At 41.4% G+C, this 24,161-nt stretch overlaps 1 protein-coding gene across 1 annotated transcript in view; it reads left to right on the forward strand.

The window, feature by feature from the left end:
- SMOC1 (SPARC related modular calcium binding 1) overlaps positions 1–24,161 on the forward strand; it is a 110,341-nt gene that overhangs the window by 39,414 nt on the left and 46,766 nt on the right. The window contains exons 3-5 of the mRNA XM_030451798.1: positions 1,384–1,496; positions 10,508–10,607; positions 13,259–13,306. Coding sequence (XP_030307658.1) covers positions 1,384–1,496; positions 10,508–10,607; positions 13,259–13,306 — 261 coding nt within the window. The remainder of the gene's footprint in view (positions 1–1,383; positions 1,497–10,507; positions 10,608–13,258; positions 13,307–24,161) is intronic.

Consider the following 24,161-nt stretch of genomic DNA (forward strand, 5'->3'; position numbering starts at 1 on the left):
AATTTCAGAAGACTTGTGAAATTGTTCTTGGGGGTTAACGTGATGTGTTTAAACTGAAACTTTGCTGGCCAAGTAGAAACTTGGTCTCTGGCATCATCAGTCATTTAAATAAAATATTCAACTTGAAAGCTTTAGTTTATTTGATTATTAAAATTATGTACAGCATTGTCATTGGTTTCTGCCTCTAGGTATGCTTAGATGGAGCTTGCTTCTGTTGTCATGTGGTATGAATTCAGTTGATCTGAGAACTCAAACTGGCCTTCTAATTCAGTGCTGGTATTAATAATTCTGTTGTTTTTGAAGTTCATGTGATCCGTGAAGCAGAATATGGGATCATCTAGCATACAGTGGAATTTTTTTGTTAACCGGTGTGATTTCCATACCTGGTAGAACGGGGCTTCAGTCTCCATCACTATCTGAGATAGTGTTGAAAGACCCTGATGATGAGATTGAGGTGCTAGTCTCTGTGTCAGTCTCGTGCATTTTCCTGCTCTTTCTATGCTGAAGAGTATTACTGTTAGACATTATGTTTTTAAGTGTAAGCACTGAGTCAGTCTGTATCTCTGCAAGGCAGAACTCTCCACTTTGACCCATCAATCATCAGTGTTAGGCTTGTCTAGGTCTATACCCTTTAAGTGACCTCAACCTGGGAAGGGCTAAAATCATACTACATGCTGCCACCATCTGAAATAAGTTCAGTGCTGAGATCTTGGCTGCTTCAAGCTCTGCTTGAAGAGCAGTATTTTTTCTTGGCAGCAAAACGAGTAACTGTTATGGGAAAGTGTAATGCACACCTGGCTATAAGCACTGGGGCTAGAGGTAGAAGCTGGGTTTTCAGGAGAGCACAGGCAATGGCAGATCTATTTATCTGACCTACACAAAGGTGAAAGTTTAGATGGGAGGATGGTTAGTTTAGCATCTTACTGGCAGAGTTGCTTTGAGAAGAAGCTTTGCTGGGGCTGTCAGTTCTTCCACGTTGCTCACTTCTGGGACTGAATTACTGGCTTTTGTGCAGCCATCCAGTTTCAGGGTTAATACAAAGAAAACTCCCCTGGGGAAGGCCTTTTGCTACATAGATACTGCGCTCCATAGATACTAGCTGGAAGAAGCTTCCAGAGCCTTTGGATGATCATAAAAACTATTGCCTAGTACATTAGACATCTCTTTATAGTTGTATAACTGAGTTATAATTTGATTGTATAGATTCATATTTGTATTTGGGATCACAAGTGCTAACCCCACAACTGTCTTGTTCATGTGGAGGTGATGGTCCTTTACCTTGTATTCCTTTGCTCTCCCTGCAGCTGCCTGGTGCATCTGGTAGCTTTTGAAGTGGCCAAATGTTTTTTGCAATCTAAGTGGGTTTTGCTTCTCTCTTTGTAGATGCTGGCCAAAGCAAGTGTCGATTAGAGAGAGCTCAAGCACTGGAACAGGCAAAGAAGCCCCAGGAAGCAGTCTTCATCCCAGAATGCAATGAGGATGGATCATTCACACAGGTAAAATTTCAACTGGCTTACTTCAACCAGTCTTCCTTCAGCTTGCTGCAGGAGATTCACTGTTAAGGCATGAGCCAAGTGATATCAGCATGGGTGCACACTCTTGGCTACTCAGGTGATAGTGTTGAAAGCTGAGGACTTGTTTAACCAACTGGAAGCTGAAAGACACATACATATGTAATGACATCCACCTCTGTAGCACAGAAACAAACAACATCAGCTTCTCAAGGATACCACAGAAACAGAACCAAATTGTAGGAGAGTTCCCAAGAAGTTCCCCAGAGGGCTGTGCTGCCATTCAGAGGGACCTAGATAGGCTACAGAGTTGGGCAGGGAGAAATTTAATGAATTACAACAAGGGCAAGTGTAAAGTCTTGCATCTGGAAAGAACAACCCCAGGTACCAGTATAGGTTGGGGACTGAGCTGTTGGAGAACAGCATAGGAGAAAGGGACCTGGGGGTGCTGGTGGATGGAAGGATGACCATGAGCCAACAATATGTCCTTGTGGGGGCACGTGGCAAATGAGTAGTCCTGGTCACCGAGCATACTTCAGAAATAGTTGGACGGGGTGAGGTCCTTGCAGAACTTGGAGAAGTTGTAGGAATGGCAAAAAGACCTCATGAAGGAGACTGAGAAGAAGAGTGGTTTGCTCTGGCTGGGTTGGAGTGGAGAGAGGCTTGATTTTGTTACCAGTAGCATATTTAGTAGTGTCCCACTGCTAACTGAACTGGATGGTAAAAATTGAGTGCAGTTCCCTAACAGGCAGGAGTGGAATGCTGTCTGCTCAATTAAGCATGCATCTCAAAACCAAAATCCTGCAGTCCTGGTGATAATCTACTTTGTCAGCTTAGGTAAATCACAGCCTTTTTTGTCTTAGCTTCCCTATTCCTAGCATCACTCTAGAGACCTTGTGCATCAGAGAAATTGTAGGATTTATTAGTTATTACTTGCAAGGTCTGAAGGCAGAAAAATAGTCAAATATAATCGATATTGGCTTCAAAAAGGTGATACAAAAAAGCTTTGGGGTTGTTTCAAACACTTTGTGATGCCTGCGGGAAGAGGAAAGATTTTTTTCTTGTGATAACCCACCAAAAGCTTTCATTCCTCCCATTATCTGGTGTGTGGGAGTGTTTTTGTTATTTGGGTGTTTTTAATGGTGAAGTGGAGGGAGTTTTATAGATCGTGTCAATATTGTTTACTACTTTGGGGCAGCATCATATTTGTATATAGTGTGGAACATGTTGGGAAGGTGGGGATAACAGAAGGTGGCTACAGTTTCTTGCAGTTCTAGTTGCTGAAATTCAGTTTTGTACAGTGTGGCTCAGGTTATATTGGCACTGGAGGGGAATAATTATAGAACTTAGCACAGTGGGTCAACTAAGTGTTCCATGTTAAACTTTATAGTTTAAAAAAACCCAAACAAACAACTAAAACCAAAAACAGGGAAGAAAAGCTGTCTTTCCAATATCTTTCAGCTGCCCATCAACCTCTGTAGGTTACATCATCCAAAGTAGGTGGTAAAGGTGAAGTTTTTATCCTAATATGTTGGACCGATTGCTTGAAACAAAGCTTTATTTGGAAGGCTGGTACTGCTGTTTGTATTACTGAGCAGTTTCTGGGCCTCTTTTCTGCACGTTCCCTGGGCACTGTGGGTTGCCAGTGGAGGGGCAGCATGCAATTGCTTACAAAACTTGTAAGCCAAGAGGTTTTTTTTACATTCTTCCTCTGCTTAGTCCTATCTGTGAACATTAAAATGATTTTGTTTTACCTGGCATAATGAAGGAAGCCTCTGATCCCTTTGTAGCTGGAATGAACTGAAATTCATATCATTCCTTGGATCATAAAAATACCTTGCACTCCACATACCTCAGTGTGTATGGAACCAGCTTAATCATTTGTTGTAGTTTTTAAGGTCGTTGTGCCTGTGTAAGATGTGAATGAAAGATAATGTCTGAGGAAGCTAGCTGGTTTCAACTTGAATTTGAGACAAGAATTTGCTTTAGCTTTTGGTCCAGATTAGTTAAACTTTGATTTTAAAAGGGTGAATTAAAAATAGAACTTTTTTGAACAGTCTAAATTGGTTTTTGCTTCCAGCGACTCATGAATAGATCTCACCTGGTGAAGGTGCTTTGGATGCTGCATGTCTTGTGCAGAGAATTGGCACCCCTGGGTTCTTGTGTGCAGGGAAGCTATGTAGGCCAGTCCTTGAAGTCCTTGAGGTATTGTTGAAGTCTGCTCTGAACTGCTGTTTATTCTAGTTCAGTATCCAGAATCGCTCCATGCAAACTCCAAAATCTCAGCTGGGAAGTCCAGAACAGTTATTTCTCAATGAAGTTTTTAGGAGAAATACCATACTCTTCAACTTTGAATCCCTATCCCAACAAGAATCTAAGCAGACAAAAGCTTCAGGTTATACCCTGTGAAGCTGGCTAGGGGGGATGTTTTTTCAACAGCTTCCTGTATTTTGTGTAACTTAGCAGAGGAATATTTGGTAGGAAAATTCTGACAGTAGAAATAAAGATGCATATATATATATATAATAGTTGTTATAGCACTCACTCAAATGTAGATGACTTTTGGGTCTTGAGCTGAGACTCTTTTGCAGATGCATGTACAACAGGTGTTTAAATCTACACCATTATCCTTACTATGATCCTTCAAGTGATTCTTGGAAATCCTTGCAAGTTTTGCAAGGGTGAAAAACGCAGAACAGTGCAGGCTTGGGAGCTGCATTTGGTAGTGGTACTTCATGTTCACAGAGCCTGCTTGATCTTAGCCAGGTTGAGCTGTTGGTCTTGTATTTTATCATTATCCTCTTGATTAGAAGCTGAATTACAATCACTGAGTAAATAGAAAGCAGCATGAAGTGTGGCTGTTCTCTGAAAGCAGCTCAAATCTCACCTTTCCAATCCTTGGCACTGCATGACGTACAAAACTGTGAATCTGAACCATGAATTGGATGGGGCTTTAGGGTGGTGAAGAGAACATAGCTCCTCTGCTGTTCTGTGATGGGCAGCACAGAGCTGCTACATAGGGCAGTGTCTGCAGATGGGTGAAGGCTCATCTCCTGCATCCCTGCAGGGCAGCTGGCTCTCAGGCCCCACATTTAGGTGTGGTAACAAGGGTAAATGGGCAGAGGGCCTGAAGGCAAAGACCTTGGTTTGCTTTGCGTTTTAAACCCTTCATTAGAGAGACATCATGTGTGTCTTGAACTCTTGCATAATCTTTTTTCATTGCCTGTAAAATCTAGAAAAAGGATGGCCATGTAGCCACTGATTCTACTGCTTGATTGTCCTGGGCATGGCTAATTATGAGTTCTGTGTACTGCTTGAAGAGTAGCAGCAGGCACCTGTCATTTCACTGTTCTGTTTGTTGGTTTTTTGGCTTTTTTTTTTTTTTTTTTTTTTTTTTTTTTTTTTTTGTGGGTTTTGTTTGTTTGGTTTTGTGTGGGTTTTTTTGTAATTTCCTATGCACCATGTCTTCTGCTTCTCTTGTTCTAGGAGTTTGTGTATCACCAAGGTCTTACCAAATACCTTTTTAGCACTGCTTACACGTCTAAAAATGTGGGATGGATTTGCAGCATGGAAGAGGTGGTGGCATTGCAGGCAGGGTAGAGAGATTGTAAATGAGCAGACCTGATGAATTGCTCTGGAATTGCTATTTCTTCACATTTCAGTCTGTATAGGGACTATTACTTCCTATAACAAAAGCTGTCTGCACTTAACCCACAGCAATGTAAGCAAGCAGATAAAACTGGAGTTATTCACAACATAAGAATGTTTTTTTGATATGTAATTTGATTAATTGTATAACTGAGGTCATGTACCATTGTGCAAAATGGGACATGACTAAAACCTGTTTCTGTTCCCAAGGCTTGCTCTCCTGTTTTTGCTGTTGTGCTATACTTTGCATAAATGCCATTCTCTTTCCATGCTGCACTTAACCTGCTGTGATCTGTTCTTGGTAAACAACAGACTGTATTGGGTAATCTGCACACTTTCTTTTGCTGCCCGGTGCCATTGGGCTTGTTGCCATGGGCAAGAGAGTCTTGCATTCCTCGTAGTTTTCCCCCAAGCAGTTTTTTAGAAAAGGTTGCTGAAGTTTTAAAGGGTATTCATTTCAAACACATTAATATGAGCATGAATAATGTTAACCCTCTTTTGGGGGGTGTAGTCTTGTGGGGCTTTTTGTGGTGTGTCTTGCTGTGTGCTGCCACCTTCCACTGTCTAGCCGTGGTTTCTTTGTTTTTTTTACAGGTCTGCATAGAAGTTGCTGAGTCTCCTTGGAAAGTTTCTTTGACTTGAGGGCTCTCAAAACTGCAGCTGCTGGTGCAGTGAGGTGTAGCACAGAGATTTCTCTTTAAGCGAGGGGATCAGTCACACCTATCATCTTATGATGAGACCAGTGACCGGGCTGAATTTGTCAGAAGAGTTTTCTCTTATCAGATAGCTTGCAGAACACTCCCACATCTGATAACACAAGTTGGGAAAGAGAAATACATATTGGGGTCCATACCAATAGCTTTATTCTGTGCTGTGCTCATGTGTGTACTGCCTTCTCCTATGTCCCACCAACATACACATTTCTGTTTCAGCCATCATTGTGACATTATGGTCCAAGCCTGTTCCTCTGCATTGGCTAAGGTGGCATCATGCTGGATAGAATTACACTCATTCCTAATGCAGTATGGTGGTGACACCTTCTCCTATGTCTTTAAGTTCCATGGGTTAAGGAGGTAGCAACTTAGGTTATATACAATATTTATTCAAAGAAGTACCAGTGAAGAAAGCTATGGAATAGATTCTTAAAGCAGCAGTTGACATCCTCAAGGAAAGCAACAATATATGATAATTCTTAACTTTAAAGGCTCACACTCTGTGTAAAAAGCAGAGAGTCCTTCTTGGGGATCCCTATCCTGAGCTAAAAATGATAATTGCCTCAGAGTTTGGTGATGCCCTTGACTATGGCTAAGATTCTATTGCCATGAATCAGTTCTCTCTCTGGTCATATGAAAAGTGAAATTCCTGTGGAGCAAGTATTTCTTGATGGTGCATAGACTTGAGGAGGGTGGCTGCTGCATTCAAGTTCTGGTGGAAATAATTGTATGCATGACATCATTTGGGAAGAAATATTATGTGAGCAGAGAAAGTTATAAGAATGATTTAAGGAACTGCAGTCCCCAAAAAGCTCCAACTTAAAATGTAGAGTGATTCATAGCTGCCTAAGATTGTCTGTAAAGGCTGTGTGCCAATAATGCACCACTAACTTGGGTTCAGAGGACTTTCTAGATCAGTCTAAATGGCTCAAACCAGCCTGGTCTTGAACACTTCCAGGGAGGTGTCAGCCTCAGCTTCTCTGGGCAACCTGTGCCAGTGTCTCACCAACCTCAGACTGAAGGATTTCTTCTCGACAACTAATCTAAATCTATGCTTTTCCTGTTTAAAACCATTACCCCCTGTCCTGTCACTTCATGACTTTGTAAAATGGCCTTCTCCAGCTTTCTTGTAGGTGTACTTCAGGTACTGGAAGGCTGCTGTAAGGTTTCCCCAGAGCCGTCTCTTCTCCAGGCTGAACAACCCCAACTCTCTCATCTTGTTTCCATAGGAGAGGTGCTCCAGCCCTCTGATCATCTTTGTGATTATTCTCTGGATTCACTCAAAACAGCTCCACATCCTTCTTGTGTTGGAGGCTCCAGAACTGAACACAGTATTCAAGTGCTGTTTCACAAGAGTGGAGTAGATATGAAGATATAAATATATATCAACACATGCTCTCAGTTACCAAACTCATCATCTGAACAGCAGTGAAAGGCTAATCTAAGTGTTGCTGTTCCTGTGCTCATTCCAGTGCTTGTCCAAGGTGCTCTCAAGCTTCTTACAGCAAACTTGTGATGTTTGTAACTCTATAGAGGCTGGTTTTAGCCATCACAGACTTACTGCTTTGCTCCATTTTCTCCCTCATACACATTCATGCAATACTTCTCCCATTTCTAGTTTATCTTTTGGAAACAACTCCTTGCTCCTCCTTTGTGAAGCAGCTGTAAAGAGATATTGCTGCTTGCTGTTTTAGAGGCTTTGGATTGCTTGGGAATCTGGTTGTGTCACTGCCAGTGAGATACTGAAGAAACCCAAACAACAGCAGCTTTTTCCCTCAGGAACTGAATAAGCAGAGCTGTCTACCAGTGACTGATGCTTCTAGTGTTCTCATATTGTAATGAATTTGATAAGAGCAGGTGTTTATTCACGAGGCTGATGGCGAGGGTGTCACCTGCTGTGTGGTTTCACACATTGTAATGGAAGAGGGGGAAGCAGAGGAGCTGCTTGCCACACTCATTATTTGGGCATGGGTGGCAGAGCAGTTCTGGGGTTTGTCCCTTCTGTTTTTGCTTTCTGTTCCTTCACTGAGACACAGCTGAGATGGCATATCTCTTACCTCTGACAGTGTCCTGCATGATGAGGGATTCAGGTGCTTGCAGAGCTTTATACTGCAGTTTGGTTTTTAGCAGTGTAGCTGTAATGGCAAATCTTTTGGAAGACCTCAAATGGTTTGAAAGTTTTACTTCTCTGATTCCCTATCATCCAACATCAAATATTAAGCTGTTGGAGAGGTGTCTGTTACTTGGAGATGTGGAGTTGTCATACGCCTTTCCAGCAGTAATGGGTGTTCTGTGGCTGCAGTTTCATCAGCAATCAAGTTATTTTGTACATGTAGTTGGGAATGTGTTTTCTCTTACACAATGCTTATCTTTAGAAGTCTGAGAACCAAAAAAAGTCAAACATTTTTTTTAACATGTATTTTGGTAGAGGCTTAGTTAATTAGGAATAGATTTGTATAATAAATAGGTGCTACTTTTACACAGTTACTGTACATTGGCACTGCAGTAGAATATGTGGTTGTTATACAAGTGCTGTCAATCTGAGATTTATGCCTTTTTCCTTTTGTTTAATGGAGGCAAGGGGAAGAAAGGGTCAGGGGAGTCCAAGGAAGACCATAATTCATGAGTTTATTTATAAAACTACTTTTCTTTTAGAAATGTAATGTGCTTGGCAGAATGAGTGTATGTAATTGGTATCTCTCCACTGAGATGAGTTTCATAAAATGCTCTTATTTAATAGATATGTCCTAAATTTATGTCAATACATTTTTTTTTACTCCTCTGCCATGTATTTTATTCTTTGCTGAAGGCTTGGCTAAATGACTAATGTCACTAGCATTTGAAATTTTTAAACGCTGGGAACTCTGAAATTTTTGTCATTTTTTTGGAATGCTCTTGCCTTATGAATTCAAGACTGTTGTGAAATCTGACTTAATTTCTGGTTAAGCTGTTTACAATTAATGCTCAAATGTAACTTGCAATCATTTTTGAGATGTATTAAGAGAACAGAAGATTTGCAGAGAGCAGTGACAGTGACTTTAGCAACACGGGGACATGAGGTTATTGTTGGTTTTGCCTGTTAAAAGTCAACTTGCCTGAGGCAAAATGATTGATTTGCACTTTAGTAAAACCCAAGATAAACACATGGTGCTGTGTTATAATTACTCTTAGATCATGTTTTATGTGATACTCAAAGCCTTTTAAAATGGCTGTTGTTAAGTCTCTGAACAAACTCTGCTACCTTAGGGTATCGGAACCAGCTGTCAGCAAGGGGGAATGACTCCGAAGGAACACTAATAAATGGAACAGCACAAACACCCCATCAGTCTTCTGTGTGGAGAGGACTGGAATGGGAAATTGGTTTCCATGAACTTGTTTGGAGACAGAGAGTGGACAGAATTAAGTTTACAAGTAAAATAAAAATGCACTTTCTGAAGTGATCTTATCCCATGGCTTTTAAAATATTTTTTTTATTTTCAGGAGTGTACTGAAGGAGTGATTTCTGAGTTATAGTAACATAGGCATCTCTGTGCCATTTTGAGATGTTGGAAGTACTGATGAGCACGCTGAGCCACCAATGAAAATGTGCTTGCTAGAAAGGATTTTGTAACCTTTTAGTATTTACACAGGTGCCTGTACAATGATAATTTACTTTTGGCTCAAGGGATGGGATGTTAGACACCCCGAATTTCATCCAAGTGCTGACCACTGAGGCAAAGGTTGTAATTAGATTTTAAAAACTAGGTGAAACTATAGTGCCACTGAACTAATACCTGCCTACACTTTAGCCTGGAGAAGAGGAGACTCAGGGGGAACCTTATCACTCTCTACAAGAAGCTGAAGGGAGGTTGTAGTCAGGGGGGGGTTGGGATCTTCTCCCAGGCAGTCTAAGAGCAGTCTTCTGTTTTGGCGTTTATATAGTCTTGCTTTAGAGGTCCAAATCTGAACTAATTATTCTGGTGTCTTTCTGTGGTGAAGAAAGGAACTGAGCAATTCCAGATGTTCAGTTCAGAAGGAGAAGGAAGATGAATTTTATGCTGTGTACCTTTTAGCTCATTAGACCCTCCAGCAAATGTTAAGTCTCTGTCAGTACATGGAGAACAAGCATCTTGCCCCGGTTGGCTAGGCTGACATAGTAACAGGAGAGGGCTTAAGTCTGTTGTTAACAAGTCAGTGTTGCATTCTTCCAGCCATGTTTACTGAACAAAATTCTCTTGAAATGGCCACAGATACTGCTCTCAAGCAGCAGCTGTGGGATTGGGCCTTTCCACATCCCAGCTGGGATGCAGTGGGACAACTACTTAAATGGTAAATAGTAAATGAGATTTAGAAGGGGGTAGAATGAGCTGAGCTGCAAATGATGTTCTCATCTCATTGCTTGTAACTTATTTTGCCTCCTGAACTGCAGTTAAAGGAGTTCCAACTCCTTCAACTCCAATCACCTTTTTTAGGGGAAGCAGGTGAGGGGAGAAATAATAATAATATCAAACCTAGTCTCCTGTGTGAGTCCTTCACTCTGAAGCATGTGCTTATGATGTGCCTGGTTTGGGACTTCCACTAAGATGCTGAATTATAATAAAAGTGGTGGGTAATAGAGTGAGAAATGAAATGCCTGCTCTTTGTTTTATTAAACAGGTGCAGTGCCATACCTACACTGGATACTGCTGGTGTGTGACACCTGATGGCAAGCCTATTAGCGGCTCTTCTGTACAGAACAAAACTCCTGTATGTTCAGGTACTGTGGGAGTGGCTTCAACAAATGGTAATTTGATAACGAAAGGGGGTTGGGTAGAGTGGGTCCTGCTCAGAGTACTTAATCCTTTCAGATGACTTGGCCAGTTTACCTGACTTAACACTGCATTGTGCTTGTATTGCCCAGTTCGCTTGCTGGCAGCACACACACAAAATCTGGCATTTTTGGGAAGTTGCTAAGGGAGCGTGGACTGTGACATGTCTGCCTTGCAGTTAGGGTGCAGACTCTCTTTCAAGGCTCACTAAGAAAAAAACCACAAAGGTAACAGCGTGTGGTAGTCAAGGCAAGAGTTGCAGTGTTGCTGTGTACGTCAAAACCAGAGATTCCTGTAAGAGATGGGTAACTTCTTTCCATGAGCTGTAGTTTGAGGAAGAGTTCCCCAGACTATGTTGAGTGGGCCAGGAGTCCTTTTTCCTGCAGAGTGCCTTCAGTTGCAATTCTGTGAGAAACTGGTATTTGTTGACTCTTAGCCCCTATATCTGGCATCCTGCTGTTCAAATGGATTTGGGTCTTCTGATCCTGTTGTTTAATTACAGGATCCCAATATTTCTATCATGGTGCTGGACAGCACTGGGTCTGTACCACAGCTCACAAGGGAAGTAGAGAGCACTTAAGTGAAGTGCTTCTGGGCTCTCAGCCTGACACTACTTTGCCATGTGGTTACTGGGACCAAATTCTGTTCTTAAGACAAATGATGTTGGTTTCTTCTCCCCACCATTCAGTATGGCAGCCCATGGCTCAGATGGAATGAGGTCAGGCTCTAGGTTTTCATATGGCCCTGCAGGATTTGAACCTTTACATGTGAACATGACAGCAATCAAACTTTTGTGTGTCTTTATTTTTTAATCCTTTTCAATTTATTCAGTGTCCTCTTTGCTGCAGGGTGTTTTGTGGTAATCAGCAAACATGAGGGTTTGAGTTGGGTGGGACAACTGTCTGGAAACCAGTGAATCAATGTAGGTTGAGGGGATGCTTGCTGTTTCACAGAATTACTGAGGCTGGAAAAGACCTCTGAGATCAAGTCCAGCCTATGACCTAACACCACCACATCAGTGTGACCATGGCACTGAGTGCCACATCCAGCCTTTCCTTAAACACCTTCCAGAATGGTGACTCCACCACTTCCCTGAGCAGTCCATTCCAATGCCTGATCACCCTCTCCATAAGGAATTGTTTTCTGATGTCCAACCTAAACCTCTCCTGGTGCAGCTTCAGGCCATGCCCTCCTGTCCTGTCACTTGTTGCCTGGGAGAAGATCCCAGCCCCCACCTGACTACAACCTCCCTTCAGGTAGTTGTAGAGAGTGTTAAGGTTCCCCCTGAGTCTCCTTCAGGCTAAACCACCCCATCTTCCTCAGTCTCTCTTTATAAGACTTTCCCTCTGGTCCCTTCACCAGCCTCATTGCTCTCCTCTGGACCTTCTCCAGAACCTCAATGTCCTTGAAGTGAGAGCCCCAGAACTGTACACAGTACTTGAGGTGAGGCCTCACAAGGTACATGGAAAGAAAATAATAGCAATACCCTTTGTGTAAAGTGAAATGCTGCATTAATTTGGTTTAAACCTTAGAATATGACTGTCTGTATATGGTTTTGTTAAGACATGCTGTAGAATTCTGAGGATCTATTCTTTTAGTCTTGAGCTGTTTATAAAGTTGGGTTTAGCAAAGTGAAGTCATGGTGTATTGTAGGACACACAGATGTTAGGGATATGGTGACTAATACTAGGTACGTGTTTCCCACTTGTAATTCAGCTGGACATCTGTGAACAGATCTGCAAGTGAAGGTGCCCAGGTAATAGAGTTTGTTTGGAGTGTTTCTTGACCAGACTCTTGGGCCTATCAGAACTGCCTCCTTTGGTGATGACTTTTGAACCTTACCTTCTGGAGGATCATTAATCACTGGAACTGTTTAGCAATGGTGCACGGAATAAATATTTCCTGGAAATAAAGCTGCTGGGGAAAAAAAAGCATTGTCGTAGATTTTTGTACGCTTTGGTAATGGATTGTTCAAAAAGCTTGTATTTTCAGTTCTTTTTTAGTGGAAAACTGATGAAACACTAAAGAAAACTGCTGAAACAAGTGTAGAATCATGTGACGATACATATTTTATGAAATAACCCAAGATGTATGCTAATCAAGCACATGTTGGGTGTTATTTAGTGTCCATTTTCAAGCAGCTGAAGATGTCCAGGGACTGGTTAAAATCCATTTTCTGCAAGTGGTCCTACTTAATCCCTTTCCTTTAGAAATACCCCTTGCCTTCCCTGCACACTCTCCCCACCTGTTTTCGATTTGTTCTTCCTGACATTTGCAAATGAAAGAAGTGACTCATTAATCTTTCCTTCTTGTCCTTGTATTTATTCCAGGTTTCTTACCACTGCATTGCTCTGACCTCTTTCAAATCACTGAATCCAGCTACCCATGCCATTTGTTTATCCTCATTCTGATTTAACATGCTTGGACATAAAAATTCCTTATTGGTTGAACTCACAGACTCTTTGTATCCTAGACTGAGCTACTGGCAAAGAAAACAGGCACTGCGTTTATATACTGACTGGGTTAATGTGGTGTTACATGTGCTGTGTGATCATGCAGTGCCTAAATAGATGTTCTTTTTCTTTTACCTCCCTTTTAGGTTCTGTAACTGATAAACCATCGAGCCAGGGTAATTCAGGAAGGAAAGGTGAGTTGAGTCTTGTGCTTCAGCAACTTGTTTTGTAATAGCAGATGTCCAGCCAAGTCCCTTGGGATAATTCAGACCTTGGGTTCCTAACCAGTTCAGTGTGTGGGAAGCTTATGTACCTTTAGATCTATCTCCCCCTTCAAGTAGGAGGAAAAAGGTGACAGTTTGTTCATGTACCACCCCATGGAGTAGAAAATAGTGCACTCTGCTACGTGCTCATCAGCTGAGATGTAGTACATGGAAGCAGAGCTTCCCAAAGGGGCAGCTGACACAGAATACCCTCTGCTTGTTCATCTTGAAGTTAACTAATGAGCATTTCTCTGAAAAATCCCTGGAGATTAAGAAGGTTATCAATATGACTAGTACACTGGAGTCAGGAGTGCCAGTGTTATAGTTGTGTCTCTTTTTGTGTTGAAAGGTGGGGTTTATGTTAAAAACATAAAAACTCTTGTCTCGCTGCAGCAGTACTGGATTAAAACTGATCTGTGCTTGGAAACCTCACTTGTTGTGCGTTAGGCATTGGTCCTCCTTTACACACTGCTTTCTCCAGTCCTTGCTTTTCCTCAGCAAGGCAGATGATATTCTTCTACTGTGTATATTCATAGCACTTAGTATTGTTGGAAATGGTATTGGATGGCCATGAAGTATTCACTGCTGAGCAGTCGAGTGTGACTTCAGGGCTTTTCCCTTTTGAGTTCCTTACAACAGGAAAACAGTGCTGAATTCCTGCTGGTGGGGATGAAGGCTGTTTTGGGGTTTTTGTGCTTTTTGTTTGTTGGGGTTTTTTGGGGTTGTTTTTTTTTGTTGGTGTTGTTTTGGTTTGGGTTTTGGTTTTTTGGGGGCCTTTTGTGGGGGGGTTGTTTTTGTTTTGGGGGTTTGTGTTGGTTTGTGTTGGTTTGGTTTATCCTTTTTTTTTCTGGGAGAAGTTTCTCTGTTGGCAATTGAAGCAGGATTTTTACTGCTCTAAACCAGTTATTCCTGAGATGTCAAAATGCAGGAAAATGCCTACCTTTAATGCCAGTACTTTAATTTGAAGAACATCTTCCATGCTGGAACTGTTGATCTAGTTCTGCAAACTCTCTAGCAGGAATTACTGCTGTGTTCAGAGCTCTGCATCTTGCTCATATCTGCTCACCAGTCTGCTGGTTGTGTATAGTAGCCTGGGAAAAGGTAGGGAGAAGAAAGATGCAAAGTAAACAGTTCAGACTGAATGCTGAAGCCTTTTTCTTACTTCAGATAAGGATATGTCAGTTTCGACCTATAATTATGGTTTAGTGCATATTTGGCACCTGAATGCATTGTTTTATTTCTGTTAAGTCTGAAGTACAAGCAAATCTAAGTAGCTCTAGAAATCTGCGTTATTTCTGAGTGAGGTTTCCTACCTGTTCTTCTAGAATTGGAAAAAGGATTGGACGTAGGATTTCATAAGAAACAGGAGGAAAAGGAGAGAACATCTAAACTTGGTTTTTCCACTTCACTCCCTTTCATAACTCAGAGGTTGGAACATGCAAAAAACACACAAAAAAACCCCAAAACAAACAAAAAAACAAAAAAAACCCCTGTAAATGGAATGAACTAATCTAAAAATTGGTACTATAAATGGATTCTCCTTGGTGCTCCCTGTGGCATTCGTTTCATGAATGGTACACTTGGTCACATGGCAGCACACATATACACCCCATGCAGTAGCTGTCAGTAAGAGGAAAATGTTTACCTTTGGGCAAACGTGCTTCTAGCTGTCATGTAAACTTTGTCCCCTGTAATTCTGAATCTGCTTCAGAGTTCCTGCACAAACTTTTGGCCTTTCTCCATCAGGTAAGAGAGATACTTGAAAACAATTATTAAATAGGACTTAAAAATCCGTAGGGCTGAATCTATTGATTAGCCAGAAGATTAATGCTAAAAATGAATTTGGCTCACTTATCAATGTGTTTCCTTGACTTAAGTTATCTTGATTCAAAGTTCCAGTACCAGCTGCTGTTGTAAGGAAATTGGTACCACGAACAGTCTGGTTTCCTCGAAGCATGCTGGTTGCTGGAGGCCTGGCTTCTCTGGAGACTGGTGGATAGCCAGCATGCATGTAACCATACATTCTAGCTGAAGGTTCAGACTCTTTCTTTAACAATTGCCATTTGCAGGAAGACAAAGAGCAGGATGTGGAGGGATCCAGCAGGAACTGGGTCAGTGATGACCTTGCTGTGGTAGAGGCACATCTCAGAAACCTCTAACATCACACTGAGCAATTGCCCTCTGACTGGAGCTTTTGGACTTTTCCTACTGTACAGCAGAATTCTCTTCATCCTGGGATGAGGCTCTCTGAGTGAAAGAGCACAGTCTGGTGCAGAACAGAAGCTTTCAGGAGGAAAAGGAATAGCTAAGACTTTCAAAAGTGATTCCTTTTGTCACATTCATACAGGAATGTAAAATATGGAGCTAATAAACTTTGCATGAAGCTGGTGCCTTTCAAGTCTTCAGGGCAAAATAGTTTTTGGAGGCTGCTCTGCCTTAGCAACAGTGCAGATGGGTCAGCTTAAGCTGATGGGTAATAAATGAAGACTTTACTAGCATATTAGCTCTCCTTTAGAAAAGACAAATTAATGTTGGAGGAAGAAAAAGACTGGTTATTGGTAATAACTCTTTCTCCAAATGGTTTGGTCTCTTTTCCATCCTGCTTAGCCTTAATTTTTGGGGAGTCAGTAGATAATAATAGAGTCACTAGAAGGTGTGAGGTTGTGTGATTCCCCTCACAGGCTCTCACTATTGATGAAAATGAGATGGCTTTTTGGTCATGTGGCTGGGCATGTAGCTCCAGAAGTGGCTCTGTGGAGCCTTCTGTGGAGAACAGGCAAGAAATTCTTTTTATCTTTAAATCCCATGCTCTGATTGCCAGTGTTTGCACTGCTTCTGTTGCCCTGTGATGGAATGCCAGTTAGTCGTACAACTTGCCCTGTAAGATAATTTAAATCAAATTAAATTGGCATCAAACAGGAAAATTTAAAATAGAACATACTGGTTTGTTCTGTGTTTGGGAAGGTGGAGCAGAGAGATGGAGGTATTGATGGAGGTGTTTTTTGAGATGGAGTGGAAACCCAGGTTCTCCAGAACATGCTTGATGTGTGGACTTTGCAACTGAGACATTTGCTGTTCTTCTTTCTAGGCTGAGTTCAGACTTCAAGTGAAGAACAAGTTTCCAAGACCTTTCTCAGGGAATGCAGTTGTTCTTGGATGGGATTATATCCAGAACCTGCAGATTTCTCTTCCTGTCTGTTTCTTCTTCTGGCTTGTTCCTTGTCCAGTCCTTTCTCTTAAGGAGCTTCTTGCACTAATTTACTCCAGTTGCTGCTTAGTTTGAAAGGCCTGAGAGACTTGGAAGATGCATGATGTCCCCTAGAGGGCTGGATCTTCCCCCTCTTTCACACTGTGAGGTTGTTAATGTTTTAAGAAGCAGTGAAAGGCATCCTCAGAGCAACCATGACTGGATTTCTGCCCTGCCTAAAGAATGCAGAATGTCCCTTTCCAGCCAAAGGGAAATTGTACCACACATTTGAAACAAAACAAGCAAAACAGAACAAACCAAAACTTTTATTTTCTTTATCTAAGGAGTGCTGGGGCTTTAGTACCTCAAAGCTGCCGACTTGGCTTATTGAAGCTATGAGTAGGATCTTTTGTAATCACCAAGCATGTTTTTAAAAGTAGGCTTGTCAGGCCCTGCCATTGCTTATCTCCATAAAATCATGTGGTCTTCCTTTTTGAAACTACAAATTGAGTGAATTAAATATGGAAAGACTGAAAATAAGTGAAAAGGGGGAAAATATCCAAATGGGAATACTATTTTGTTAGTGGTTGTTGGCTGTTCTGGACACTGAGGTGTTGATGCCATTTTAAAATCAGCTGAATGGAAGAAATGTGAAAGGAGGCTTGGTTCTGTAATCTGAGATTGAAAGATCACACAAGTAGAGGGTTAGTATGGGTTGGGTAAACTGTCAGCATCAGTCATGGAGAGTCTTGAGTGGTATGAACATCCCTCTTTCTTAGTTTCCGCAGTGCATAAAGTTCCAGGACTGTTCTGACTTGCTTTGTTTTCTCTATTTGAAAAGCTGGCAGTAGCATCTACAGTTCCCTGAACCTGGAGCAGATACTGTGATGTTGAAGGGTAAGCTCTGGCCCTACAGAAGGCAAAGCCTGCTTTGAGCTTACACTCAGTATCTGACATGTGACATGAAAACCCAATCCTTTTTGGTCCCCACATCGCTGACTTGTCTGAAGTTTAGTTTTCATCAAGAAATTTCTTTGTGGGCCTATGAACATCTGTATCAAATTTGAGGCTGAAGGAAGTTTCATTGGGAAGTTTAAGCAGAAGGCAAGTTCTGTTTCAAAGTGTATTTTGTTTGATATAATGCAAGAATTCTGCTTTCATCTATCAAGCAACAGTTCTGATCGGTAGGTTAGTCTATATAAATATGACTTAATAAAACTGTAGTTTACAAGTGTTATTATAGCAATCTACAGACTACTCATGTCTGTAATGTCTTAAGGACAGCTATAAATGCTTCTAAATGATTAAGTCATAGTATTGGGCAGCCTGGTGAGTAGATGTAATAAGCAAACTAACAATTGATGAAGCAACATCTGTTAAGGTATTAACTGTTTATGTGCTATAGCTGGATTTCTGGTATCTGACCAATTACAGCTTGCAGAGAAATGGAATAGTTCTGGGGTCTGTGGGTGGGTTTTTGTTGTTTGGCAGCTTGATAACTCTGTGGCCTCAACACCTTTTCTTTTTTTAAAGAGTTGTTAACAAAATTCTTCCCATGCTCTTTGGGTGTCTGGGTCAGCATGTCAGGATGCTATACTATTATACTAAGTATTTCTCTAAATCCTTTGAAACAGCATCATTATAACTTTGAAATTAATAGTCCTAGACTTCCTGTCTTCTGTAGCTGTTTCTTAAAAATAAACCTGAGCATAAATTGGACAAATTGCTCGGCTTGCAGATACATGAAGCTAGAAGTTGTTTTCTTGTGCCAGCCTAACATGACCCTGTTTTGTTTGAGTATTCATGTCCCGCAGAAGAATCTAGACATCTGAAGATGAGTGTTGTTTTCTTTCAAATCAATGTAATGCATCAGGAAATGTATTTTGTCATAGGTCCAGGGATTTGGTTGAGAAACTGGAAGTACTCTTCTTTCAGCTCCTTTGCCCCATGAACTCTGACAAGGTTCTCTAGAAGAGAGAGAAACTGAAATTGTGCTGGGAAAACTTCAATGTATGCAGAGCATGTGTGCTTGTAAATAAGGCAGGGAGAGGCTGGAGAGGCAATCACAGTGTTTGTTCAAGTCTGAGGTGGCACCTATGGGGATTAAAGCTGCTTTGGAATAGATCTAGCTGCAGTAGTAGCTCCCCTCCATGGGTTCATCTGGGGTTTTATGTTGACAGGAAGAGAGATGTATTGCAAAATGCGTTGATAAAGGCTAGGGAGGGGAGAAGTCTTCCTGACAGACTTAATTTCTCTAGGCTGTGTCCATGTCTTTTGCTACATGTCACTGTGCTCAGCTTGGTGCTCAGATCGTGATGGGATGTTCAGGTGCTTCAGCAAAGCAATTCTCAAGTGTTAAGGACTTGACAGGCTTCATCTTGACTGTTCTGCTGCTCACAAATACGCCTTTAAATGATGAAGGTTCTTAAGATCAGTTGTCTTGAGCCTGTTTTGAACAGTCAATCTGTAGACCTCTGGCGGTCTGTAGCTTAGAGGAATGACCCTCCTACTCTTCAAATAAAAATATTTTGAGAATCCCATGTCACTTGTAGCCTGTTGTTAATTTTTGAGGTGTGCTTTGTGTGCAGGTTTCCTTCTGAAACACATTAGATCCTTTGGTGATTCTTCTAGCACTACAGTTAGTGTGCCTGTCTGCCTCCCTCGTTTTCCATTCCTTCCCTCGTATAGAAAAATAATTCATTCTATTTCATAATCAAATACAAAAACTCTTTAGACTAAATTCAGATCCTGGGGTGAGTTAACTGGAGCAATATATTTAGGAGAGTAGAGTTGTGCTCACTCAAACTCTGAATCTCTACTCTTAATGATCCTAGGAGGGAAAACCTGGAGAAACAAGCAGTGAAAAAAAATCAGGGTTGGTTTTTTTTTTTTTCCTCCCCACTTTCCCTCTTCACACATATGCAATGCAGACGTAGCAGTGAGGTATCCATTCTCTTAGTCTGCAAGGAAATGAAAAGGAGTATTGTAAGCCCAAGACTAGTCTGGTTGTCAGCCAGAAATTAGCCCTCTAAAGGAGAGAGGGACTGGTGAGAGAAGAGGTTGGGAAGGGGGAGCTGGAAGGGGAAAAGTACTCTGAGATAGGTTCAATGCACATGGCTAGAGATGGAAGGGGTGCATGCTTCCTCAGCATGCAGGTGTCAGGAGAAAGGAAGGAGCTTGTGTTCTTATACACAGGCATGTGTATGGGGGAGCAGGGTCAAAAATTTAGACTATTTACTTAATCCCTTTGAAGGGCTTTTATTCTCTTCTGTTTTCTTTTCGTGTTTAACAGACTGCTTTACAGGGGACACGTGTGGTAATTAACACATGCAGCTGTAGGGCTTCAGCCATATGTCTGAATTTCAAATGGCCATTGATCTGGGAAATATGCTGCTGTCTCTACCCCCCACTTATAGGCTGTATCCCTTGAAGATGTGGGTGGATTTATAAAGTCTTTACACTGAAGAGACCAGAGCTGGAAGGAGAGGAATGAAAGGGAATGCGTGATGTTGAGGAGAGAGGGAAGAAAGGCTGAGATTCCAATCACTCCCCTCGTGTCCCTTGCCACTGTGTATTTCAGGGAGCTTCTAAAGTGTTTTCAAAGCTAGGGATCTGATCATTACTCATATGAAGCTTGCATAATAATTTTCTTCCTCATTCAGCAAAGCAGTTTAAGGTCAGAATCACAATGTCCTTTTGGGCTTTCTTGCTGTGCTCCTTCTCCTCAGTTGCAGGTATCTGGCCCCTTTCACAGCCTGCAAGTGGCAAAATGGAGTTGACTGTGTATTCTGGGCAGCTCCTTGGCAGAGGTAGTCAAGGAGGGGTTGTGTGTGTTGAGGGAGAAAACAGAGAATACTCCATATCAAAGCAGAGGCATCTGAAGAAAGATGTGATGTATCATAGGTAGAACAAAACCAGAGAGGCTGAACTAAACAGTCATATGGGGGTTATTGCTTTTGCCAGCTCTGATCAGGCAACTGTTGACAGATCTATAGAGCTCCCTGCAAACTTCCCTCCAAGTTTGGGGCAATGTCAAGTGCTAAAATCTTGCTATGAGATACCGTGTCTTAAGGGAAATATTTCTTCGTGTGGAAACTTTTTCACTCCCTGTTTTATTTCAAATGTCACTCAAGACAGTGAGCCAAATGGAATATGATTCCAAATCAAGAAACTGTAGGTGAAAATCTTGCAGTATCTATTATACTTGTAGTGCTTACAGGGTGAGATAAAATGTATCCAAAATTCCAAATAGGAAGCTATGAAAAAGTAACTCTCTCTTTTCCTGCTTCCCATCCTTCAGTCTACTTTTAAACATTCTCAATGCTGCCCATTGCTGATTCCTTGATCTCATCACTCACTTGACAGTGTAAGTAATGTTGACACTTTGGAGGTGTTCCTACTCTGGAAAAAAGCTTCAAACAACTACAAACAATCCTAATAGCATGTACTTCAACTCTTACTGCAGGGGCACTATGATTTACCCATCACTTTTAGTGCTGCTCTGTTTCTGTTCTGCCTGTCCTCTCCTCTGTCCCTGTGAAGCTTACTGTGAGGACTCTCTGGAGCAGCCATGTACCGTACAGCCTCTTCTGACTTTCATTCCTTTTCTCCCATAATTACTTTGGACACTGCTCCTTCTTGGAACAAGATGGCCTAGCATCCCATCTGTGGATTGGCATGATTTTTTCCAAATAATTTGGCTGTAGTGTAAATAGATTTGCACTTGAATACAACTTCTGTTGTAGGCCTTCTGCTATCCAGATAGAAGGCCTAATTTTTCTTTATTCACTGTTTATTACAGCTATTTTATTTCCTTTCAATTCTTTATCTTCCTGAAGAACAAGGTTATTCCTATTCTTCCTCTCCCCTTCATACCTTTGATCCTTTTCTCCAGAGGAAAAGAGAAGTGCTGGATTTGCAGCCATAGAATTGCTGGGTTGCACTTACCCCAGCAAAGCTTTTCTATACCAGTTATCTCTGAGGGTGTCTGATGATGAAAATGAGTCTTGAAGACTCAGTTTTGAAACTGAGTACCATCCCTACAGCCAGCTGCCATTGTCCTTCAGGAAGTATGTCAGTCCTTGACAAGCATCAGGTAGTCGTGATATTTGGTAAGAATTAGTTTTGGATGCTGTGTGTTATGACTGATCTCCAAACCCATCCAGTGTCCTTGGTTCTTTTAACTATCCCTCCATTTCTTCAATGTCATTCCTCCTTCTCATACACACACCAAAGAGCTTTTAAAAGGACAGCTAAGTACACAGCCAAATGAAAAATATTCTTTGCTTCTGAAGGGAACCTCTTTCTGCAGCCTAAATGAGTTCTTTAGGTTTGAAGATTTCCCTATAGCCTTCCCATGTGTAGCTGTAGCTGAGCTTTTTACACCACTGAAATTACTGCTGATACATAAATAAAATAGCTACACTCAGTGGTGGTCACAGGTCCTCATCTTCAGTCATGCAGAACGTCAGTAGGAACTGTGAGACATCTGTCTACTGTGACAGGTAGGCTGTGATTCTGTCTGAAAGATTACCAGGTGACCAAAGCAGAGCCTGGACACTGAGCTGTGGCTCTGAGGTTTGCTCCACTTCTCATTTGTCAATAATTATTTTCACTATTGTGGGTTTTTTAACCATGCTCACATGATGGTGAGGACGGGCTCCCATCTTGTGCACGCAAAATGCAGTGTTCTGAAATTTTCTGCTGTGTGAAATAAACAGGTTTACTTGGTTATTGTACCTTGCCTTGCATTTCTAGGCAAGCTGTACAGTGGGATCGATGGACTCTAGGCCAAAGAGGGATTTAATGTTGTCTCTGCTGCTGCTTTGCTGATTTTCTGAGGTAGGATTAATTCTGACAGGATGAGATTGGGAATATACTTTTTTTTTTTAGGTAAAAGTACTGTGTAGTTTATGCAGTCATTAAGAAATTACTTTTTTATTATCTCAGTAGGGTGGCAAGAACAGCAGCAGGACAGAAAAGATGTAGCAATAGAAGGAAAGTATTGCCTTCTTCGTGGGGTTTCTTTTGTTTGTGGTTTTTTTTGTTGTGTTTTTTTTGTTTTTTCTGGCAATTTGAGCCAGTCTGGGAGTGAATTGAAAATTCTGACTTAATTTAAGACAATTAGAATCATTACCAAGCAAGTTACAGTTCTCTTTGGGCCAAGGATATAACTGAAGGAGTTAAGCCTTGGTTCTATAGGTCAACCCTGATGACAACAAGGTGTATTTCTAAATTATACAATGCTGTGTGAGTTCTGTATAGATTTACAAATTAAAGTGCTGCAGGAAGTGTTGGGGAGCGTGGGAATAACAACATCTCTGAAGGTGTCAGGGGGATGGGGGCAATGCTTTCACAGCCTGAGAGTGATTTGACATTGTTCAAAATAAAGCTTTTTGTGCAAATCTAGGCTGGAGATGGTCTCAAACTACCCTGAGGTTTATTACCTGCTTCTGCTTTTGAGCAGATAAGGTTCAAATCTGGCCTTGGGCATGTATTTTCCTATGAATTCCAAATCTTTGAAGAGAACTGTTTTACCTTTTGGGTAGGAATTTGGCTGTGGAGTCTAGAAATTGTAAAACTATATAAGGTGAATATATGCCAGGTCTTCATCTACTTCTCTGTGCATCTGCTGTGGATAACTTGCATTGCTAAAGTTCTCCTGTTGGACTTTGACTTAAAAATTAACTGAAGGTTCTAATTCATTTCAGAACAGCAGGACTGTGAGCAACTCCCTTGTTCTGAATTACTTTGGTATTCAGGCTACTTGAGAGATACTGCTGCTGCTTGTCCTGCAGACTTGGTTAAGACTGGTTTACAGTTCACAGTTTAGAGAGAAACTGGCTGAAACCCAAGAACTTGTTTTTCACAGGTTTCAAAGTTCTGAACTTCTAATGTCTTACTTTCTCTAACAAAAGAGAGATTACAAACTTGTGCTTCCCTGCTGTCTTCCCAAATTAGTTGATAGCACTATAGTTGGGATCTTGGCTTGAGAAAAGAGAGAGCAAAGGGTAGGTCTCAAGTTTGAATGAGGAGAGTGTTCTAAATTCTGGCTTTATTATTTTAAGGTTCTTGCTTTGTCTTCTGCTTGGAACTATGCCCATATCCCTGAGGAAAAATATTGTTTGAAATGCCACGTTTCTGTGAGTGGGTTAAACCAGCAACTTTTCATAAGTACTGAAGTGAATTAACAGCACTATAAAGTTCATAATCAGCTCATCTTAATTTTCTGAGCTTTCAAGGCTGCTGCTTTTTCCTGGGGTAACATGTGTGTCTCTGCACTGACACCAGAATCTTAGAGTTTTGCCACCAAAATAGTTAAGTGTGATGGCTTGGTTTTTAGCTGCATGGTTCTCCATTTACCAGTACTAGGAAGATTTTCATATTTTTTTTTCCTCAGAAAGATTTGTATAACTTACAGAACTGAGTCAGGTATTGAAGTGATGAGTACTACTGGGCTTGGTCGAACCTGCAAAGTTCAAATCTGAATTTGGATCCGAGCTTTCCCTGGGGTAGGTGGTGTGTTTGGACATTGTGTTGGTTTGACCTATTATAGTGGGAGCTCTGAAGTGCAGGTCCAGGTGTGGATCCTCACAAGTA

This window comes from Calypte anna, chromosome 5A (assembly GCF_003957555.1).
Source record: "Calypte anna isolate BGI_N300 chromosome 5A, bCalAnn1_v1.p, whole genome shotgun sequence".
NCBI classification, from domain to species: Eukaryota; Metazoa; Chordata; class Aves; order Apodiformes; family Trochilidae; genus Calypte; species Calypte anna.